This window comes from Ochlerotatus camptorhynchus, unplaced genomic scaffold, assembly GCF_037179485.1.
Source record: "Ochlerotatus camptorhynchus isolate MF236.1 unplaced genomic scaffold, CSIRO-AGI_Acam_v1.1 ptg000633l, whole genome shotgun sequence".
NCBI classification, from domain to species: Eukaryota; Metazoa; Arthropoda; class Insecta; order Diptera; family Culicidae; genus Ochlerotatus; species Ochlerotatus camptorhynchus.
In genome coordinates, this window is record NW_027041112.1 from 816352 (window position 1) to 824514 (window position 8163).

The window sequence follows — 8163 nt, forward strand, 5'->3', positions numbered from 1 at the left end:
ATGGAATTTATTGAAATGTTATTATCATCATCGTCAAGTTCGTCTGATGATGACTCCGACACCGAGATCTTGTTCAGTAATCTTGATTCCTCAGATGGCCCACAAAGGAAAAAAATAAGGATCTACAATTTCGTTGAAGATTTTGTGGATAACTACAGCGATGAGCAGGTAATTACCTTCATATTATATGTGTAAAATTAGTTTGGTTTTAATAGGAGGCCTTCGGGGTTCCGGAAGTTTTCACGACAGACAAGGCAACAGTGGCCTCATCATTATTGTGCACCAGCTACCACATAGTGGTCATGTATTTATTACCGGTTTTTATTGGAATTGCTGTCTCAGGCCGAGTGACATTATTAATTACCATCGGCAATCGAAAGAAATTACAATCACCCCAGTATTATGGGCCAGCTAGACAATATTATGGGTCAGTCATTTCTGCGTGTTAATCAAATGGAAGTGGCCCATAATACTGGGGTGACTGTAATATTATCCCGGATTCAAATAGGCCACCCAAAACCAACCATAAATTGAACCAATATAATGTGCAAGTAAGCTTTACACTGAGATTTCTTAAATTTATTGTGCCTTATTTGTACCTGCTGCAAGTTTAAACTGACGATTAACATGTTGGAAGAGGCGTATGTCTCATCACGTCAATCTGTACAACAATTAATAATAAGACGGAATTAATAAATACCGGAACATTATATTTTTGCATTGCATCGATATTTTTCCTGATTTTCCAGAATAAACTCTGCTGCGATTTTAAATTTCCTATTTATTCCCCATTTGTGACTAATAATTGGCCTTCGTCTTTTTTCTACATGCAATAGTCATCCTCAATAGTCATAGTTCTCTTGGAAGTAAATCTGGCGGAAATCTTCGACTTCCAAGGTAAATCCGTTCGTTTTGACGATTGCGAGGAAAATTCCAGGTTCAATTCTAATGAGTATCCCAAATAAGTTCAGACAATTCATAGTGATTTCTGAAGGAGAAGGAGGAGGAGAGGAGGAGGGATTCTGAGGAAAGCTTCAAGGAATTCTGAGGATAAATCCAAGGCATTCTGAAGAGGAGGGAAATATTGGAAGTTTCCAAGGGCAATCGCAGAGGAGAATTCCAAGATAGTACTGTGCAGAATTTCAAAGCATATCTGAAATGAATTGCATGCGAAGTTTAAGTAGAATTATGAAAGGAAACTTCTGTGAATTTTTTTGGCTATTCTAAAAAATTCGAAAATTTTGTCGACTGTTATTAAGAAAATTTCAAAGGAATACCATTGAAAATTTTAAGATTATTTTAGTTTTAGTGGTATTCTAAAAAGAACTCTTAGAAGGGGAATGATTCTAATGAACTTGAGAACATTCCGAAGATATTCTGTAAAGTGTTCCGAGCGATTTATCAAGGTAACAAGCAAAAAAAAATTAGCATAGACAAATTTTGAAGATTGGGCTGAAATGGTCTGAAGTCATCAAAAAAGGAATTCTTGTTTAGATTCACGCATATAGACTCATTAAAGTACACATGGTAGAAAAATGTTCCGGAAATCCTTGGGGTACTAAAGCAGGGTGCCTACTACATAAAAACTAGGAATCCTCACGGAATTTCATTTTTCCTGGAAAACCTGGAATATTCAGGGAATTTTCAAAATTACAATCGAATACAACATATCAAAATGTAGGCAGCTTGTCCTAACCCGATTATCTATTTTTCCATGTATTTTCACCTCAACGCAATCGAATTGAAATCATTGACGTTATATGAAAACGGAGCAGCAACTTCCCTCAAAGTTGTTCCCTTCTAGTCCCCTCATCTTGGGGTTCTGTAATTTTCTCTATAACATTCTAACAACAGAAAACGCTAGTATTTGTTCAGCAATTCTCTTCAAATTCTTAATAATTATTAGAATCCGCTTTAATTTCTCTCCATAATTATCTTGCAAACATTCTCTTGCAAATTTGTTGACAAGCCTCTTGGTATACATAAAAGAACTACGTGTGAATATTTCTCAGAATTGCCTTGGGATACTTCTAGGAATTCCTTTAAAGCAGGGCTGCTAGCGAGTCACTTTTTAGTGACTTTGTAACTTTTTTCAAGCCAGTCACTAAAGTCGATGAAAAACTTAATTGAAGGATTTATTATTGAAACATTAAAATTTTGATTAAACTGAAATAATTTAAAATTGTTGAATATCAAAAAAATAGATATTGATAAAATGGAGCATAGTAAAAAAAAAAGTAAATCATAATAATTCATTACTCATAATAGCTATAAGTATTTAACCTGAATGAGTAATTAAAGAAAATGCTATTAATTTACGTAATGAAGTTTGATTTAATCCTCCTATGGCTCCAACAATTATTGATAAAATAAAAGAAGTTAAGATCAAATTATAAATTACATTTTATGAAATCAACAATAAAGGAAATTATTTTTTGTCAAGTTATTTAAATTAAACTATAAATTGAACTTAAGCCTTCTATTACTCATGGGAATTTGAAATGGAAAAGAGCACCTCCTCTTTTTAGTAATAGTTGATTAAATTAATAAATCATTAAAATTATTATTAACTATTCAATTTTTATTACAAATAATATTATTAAAATAATTGCAAATAATAAAATAGATGAAGCAAAAGCTTGAGTTAAGAAATATTTTAATCTACTTTCTGAGGTTATTAAAATTTTTTACCTTCATTTATTAGGGCAATAAATGAAAGTAAATTAACTTCTTATCCTATTTATGCTTCAAGAATTCAAGAATTTTAGGAAATTGCAATTAAAGAACCTGAAATTAATATACTAAGAAAATTATTTTTAATTTTATTTTAATTTTAAATAAAAAGAAAAGAATTTTAACCTACATAACTACAGTATGAACTCAATAACTTAATAAGCTAATCTTTTTATATTTTGGTGTAAGATGCACAAAAGTTTCTGAAGCTTTTGGAAATAGTTTAATTCTATTAAATATAATAATAAAAAAAGCATTAAACCTTTATGATTAACCCTATCAAGGTAATCCTATTTTTCAGGCAATTCCCTTTGTTTTTATCTGAATGAAAAAATATCTTTTAATCTAAATCAATCTTATTAAAAGAATATAATTTACTTAAAAAAATATAGATACATAAAAGTTTGTTTTATCAATGAATATATTTTTTAATTAATAAATATATATTTATATTTAATTAAAAATCAACATATTTAATATAAAAATTAAACTTTATTATTTAACTTACCTATATAAATAAATGAATACATAGATATTATATATATAATATAAATGATTTACAATATAATGTACATTACATCAATTTCCCCTATATATTTATTTATAAAATATTAATCTTTATATAAAATAAATTTATATTTATGTAAAAAATAAAGCTGCAAATTTCAAAACTTACGACTGGATGCCTCCCTTCAGATAGCAGCTTAAGTGCGGGTACAAATCGATAGAACTGTTTCATTACAGCGGAGGTATATGAGCAAATCGGTCCTCGTCTATTTTTGTGGTGGTAGTGGGGCCAATAACTCCTCACCATCCCTCTTCGACGGAAGAGCTTGGCAAAAATAGATGACGACCGATTCGTACCTTCCTCAATGTTCCTTGCTCGCTTTTTACTTTCTATATATAATTTTCATACTGCTGTACTCTAACGGAACTATCAATTCTATACTTTCATCTCCTCATCTATCGTATAAAAATGACCACTTTAGTCTGTTATTTGAAATTAGCATCTCAACTTTATAATAATAATACGTAATATAATAATTTATAGAAGAATAAAAAATTTTACTGGGGTGTTATTAAAATTTAAATAATTTTTTTTTTTTACTGATATTAATAAAGTTAGAAAGAAATAATAAATTAATAATAAAGTAATTGAATTAGTGAGAAAATGATATGTTTTATTTTATTCAATAAAATTTTCTGGTATAAAAAATTAGAAAAAAATACTTCATTCCTTCTTCTTCTTCTTCGCATTTCAAGCTTATTGCTTATCGCATATTAGCTTATTGCGTGCTCTCAACTTAGCGTCCTAGATGCACTTTCACAGTTATTAATTGAGAGCTTTCGATGCCAGTACCATTTTTGCATTAGTATAATTGTGTGGCAAGTACAATCATACTCTATGCCCAGGGAAGTCGAGAAATTTTCCAACCTGAAAAATTCCTAGACCGGACCGGGAATCGAACCCAGCCACCTCCAGCATGGTCTTGCTTTGTAACTGCGCCTTTACCGACTGAGCTAAGGGAGGCCCTTCATTCCACTATTATTAATAAAATGTTCAATGATTGATTAATCTATAAAAAATGAAAAAAAAAAATATATATAAAAGTTATAGCTTTTAAGATTGCTATAAAAGTTAATTTAAAAGATATTGACAATATTTCATTTGATGAAAGAGATTTAACATAAATACAAAAAAAACTAGTATTCCTCCTATAAAATTTAAAATACAGACTATGTTCCAGTCTATGTAGATCCAGAAAAACATATCACCTGAATTCCAGGACGATTTGGAGAACCTTAACCATCCGGTGTACTTGACTATAGGTCATGCCTTATCCACATAGACACTATGCATCTGTTTGGACATATCTCAATACTACAGACATTGTCCCAGTATTGGTTGATCTATCAGAACATCGGGTGTACTTGAAAATGTATCGTAATTGATATTTATTTATTTTTTACTACGTGCTGTCCTTTCGGTTATTACTCCAAAGTTTTTAATGATTTGATCAATGATTATTACTCCAGGATAGTTTGAATGCCTAGTACATCCCAAAACAATTTTTTTTGCATGTTATTTACTTTTTTGAATCAAATTGTGATGAAAACAGTCGAAAAATCAGTGAACCGTATTCAATACGAGCAGAACAAAAATTCGTCCCGAAAGGACGATTTTCACCACCAGCCTTACTTAAACGTTGAAAATGAATTTATGAAAAAAAAGGTTGGTCCTGAACACGTTCTTAAAACTTTTGCTGAAGGCAACCGAAAAATGAAACTCGTTATATGTAAATGTAAAGTTTATTGAAGCCGGAAGCCTCAAAATAGCAACCTGAATATAGGATCATTTTTATAACACGTTTGAAATCGTTTAAATCAATAAACATAATGCAAATAGTTCAAATACATAGGATAAGGTAACCCCCCTCGTCATAGTACCGATGGTTTATGTCTTGGCAGCTAGAGTCATGACCCCCCCTCCCCCCATTATCTTCGATAACTGATAACTACCAAGCTTTATCATTCCAGACATAGGATTGATCCAGACACAGTATATTTTTTATGTCTAACGGTATTTTTTACATTGCAGTTTCGCCAACAATTCAGATTGAAAAGATGCACTGCGGAATTTATCATTGATAAATACAAGTCATCTACGTTCGGCCACGTCAACGAAGGTAAAGGCAGGAAAGGAATTACTCCCAAAAACCAAATATTAGCTTTTCTGTGGTAAGGATTCTTTAATGATACTTTCTTTGAACACATTTTCTAAAACACAATAATATATTACAGGTTCAGCGCAAATAAAAACTCGTATAGAGAAGTATGCACTTTGTTTGACATGGCAGAGTCAACGTTTTGCAACCATCTGAATTCAATATTAGATTTCTTCTATGACATCTCCAAACATATAATAAAATTTCCAGAAACCGAAGATGGAAAAGAACGAGTTGCAGCGAATTTTAAGAAGGTGGGTACTGTAATCAATCTATAATGCTGAATTCCAATTTGCCAGGTCCTCCAAATTTGATCCATACAGTATAGAACTTTGGATTAATCAAGCTATTGTGCTAAATCTAGTAAATGGTTCATAATATACTGCCAAGTAAATGAAACCTTGCACAATGGTCCAGAATGCGGATATAGGTGGAAGAATAAGGTTTTAGCCTAACCCTCATTTTTATGAATCCTAAAATGGTTCTTATTATAAATGAAATAAAAAATTTAGCTTTTTTGTTTGACGAATTAAAGGTATACATTTTTCGGCAAAGTTGTAGCTGAGCTAATTTAAAGCAACTTTGTAAAAAATATGTGTTCAAGTGTCTTTTAATAACTTTTAGATATTTTCAAGACGAACATTTTTGTAGCAGAGAGCTTGTTGACATCTTTCGCCGATCAAGAGTTATTGACGTTTTTCTAATAAAAATATTCCCTTTTCAAATGTTAATATCTCTGGTTGAGACAGTAAAAAAAGTTGTTTTACTTATATAGTTAATTTGAGTCTTAGAATCTAAATCTAAAAGTTATTTGTAGACACATTTGTGGAGAAATTTTAAATAATAAAAATAGAGCAAAACATTGTTTTTTTAGTAACACCCTAACGCAAATTAGAAAAATTGCTCAAATCGGTCAATTCAAGATATACCAAAAAGTACTTTTATACAAAGTTGCTTGAAGTTAGCTCAGCTACAACTTTGCCAAAGAATGTATATCTTTATTTCGTCAAACAAAAACGTTAAATTTTTGATTTCAATGATAATAAGAACCACCCTAGAATTTAGAGTCATAAAAATAAGGGCTATAAAGAACAGCTTTGTAGAAGACACTTTTTGTCACAGTTTCAATTTCAGGCTGAAAATATATCCTTCCACCTAAATTTACATTCTAGACCACTGTGCACTGGTTGTAGCCTTGTTCTTTCTGCAAATGAAAGTCTGCAATGATTGTTCCCAGTAGTTTTTAGCTGTAATAGTAGGGTAAGGTAGATTGCTCATTTACTTGATTCAGATACATTTGTAAAAGAAGTATATCCACCTTGATTTTTGAACACTTCTAATTGAAGCAGTCATAAGTGTCCAAAACACTTTTTTTAAATGTATAATTCGGCAATTTGGATCAGCGACTGTATATATATTTTAATATTTTAAATTTTGATACGTACTAAATTCTTTTTTTACAGATTTCCAAATTCGACAACGTTCTTGGATGTATAGACGGATCATATGTATCAATCCGTAAACCAGCCAAAAAAATCAAATCTACCTATGTAAACAGACACGACATGCTATCCATAACTCTTCAAGGTGTCTGTGATGCAAACAAGTCATTTATGGATATCTGCGTTGGATCTCCAAGCAAAATTCACGACTCACGAATTTTTACGTTATCACCACTCAGCGACGATTTACCGCAAATTTGCCACCAAAAATTTCATTTGCTTGGAGATGCCGCCTATCCTCTACGTGAGTACCTGCTAACACCATACAGAAATGATGGGAGGATGAACCAAAAAAAGCGAAAATATAATCTGAAACATGCTCAGACAAGAGTATTGATTGAAAATGCTTTCGGATTGTTGAAAACGCGATTTAGGCAGTTGATGCGGTTGGATTTTTTCTTTGTGGAGAGAATGTGCAAATTTGTAACTGCATGCTGCGTTCTGCACAACATATGTATCAGTTTCAATGACAATATTGAAGTTGATGCGGAGACAACTCAACATGAAAACAATCATGCTAGAGATGTTACTGACGTTGCACCTAATAATCCAGATATCCGCAATGCAGCCCTCAGAAGACTTGGAGAAATTAAGAGGAATAATATTGCAGATAGTTTCCAATAAAAATTTTATACTCTAGAAACTCACAATAAATAAAAATAAAAATAAAAATAAAAATGTATCCACTTATTATGAAACCTAACCCTATTTTATCACTGGAAACGATGGAATGTCTCAAAAATAGTTTTCAAAACAGAGTATAAATTACATGAAAAACATAAAAAAAAATTAAAACATTTGAGAAAATTCTTGTTTTACTACTTTACTACAGTTTACTTCAAATTCACGTAATTTTCAAAAGATTTTAAACTTTTAAGGACAAATTCACTTCACATTCAAGTGCTTCCAAACTTTTCAGTTCGAAGTCACTTAATTTCCAAGCGATTATAAAAGGTTTATAAATGATTCACTTTATATTCAAACTACTCCAAACTTTTCAGGCTTGGTTCAAGCGATTACTAACTTTTCAGCACAATTTCATTTCATCCCCAAGTGATTACATAATTTTTTGGACTAATTCAATTCATATTCAAGTGATTATAAGCTTTTCAGATCTGATTCACTTCATATTCAAGCGATCCCAAAATTTTCAATTCTACTTTACTCCATTATGAAGTTGGAGACTACAATAATCCACTAAA

At 31.2% G+C, this 8163-nt stretch overlaps 1 protein-coding gene and 1 pseudogene across 1 annotated transcript; one reads left to right on the top strand and one right to left on the bottom strand.

Annotated features, from left to right (window-relative positions):
* On the top strand, positions 1-7626 carry LOC135714270 (putative nuclease HARBI1). The gene is made up of 4 exons (XM_065237601.1): positions 1-168; positions 5333-5472; positions 5536-5713; positions 6923-7626. Exons 1-4 carry the CDS (start codon positions 1-3, stop codon positions 7583-7585), a joined length of 1149 nt encoding a protein of 382 aa, XP_065093673.1. The 3' UTR covers positions 7586-7626.
* LOC135714251 (NADH-ubiquinone oxidoreductase chain 2-like) lies at positions 2065-2818 on the bottom strand (annotated as a pseudogene).
* Positions 7627-8163: the final 537 nt, after the last annotated feature.

Coding starts and splice junctions, on each gene's coding strand:
- LOC135714270 (XM_065237601.1), top strand. CDS start 1: ATGGAATTTATTGAAATGTTATTATCATCATCGTCAAGTTCGTCTGAT. Junction 169..5,332: donor ATAACTACAGCGATGAGCAG/GTAATTACCTTC, acceptor TTTACATTGCAG/TTTCGCCAACAATTCAGATT. Junction 5,473..5,535: donor CAAATATTAGCTTTTCTGTG/GTAAGGATTCTT, acceptor AATATATTACAG/GTTCAGCGCAAATAAAAACT.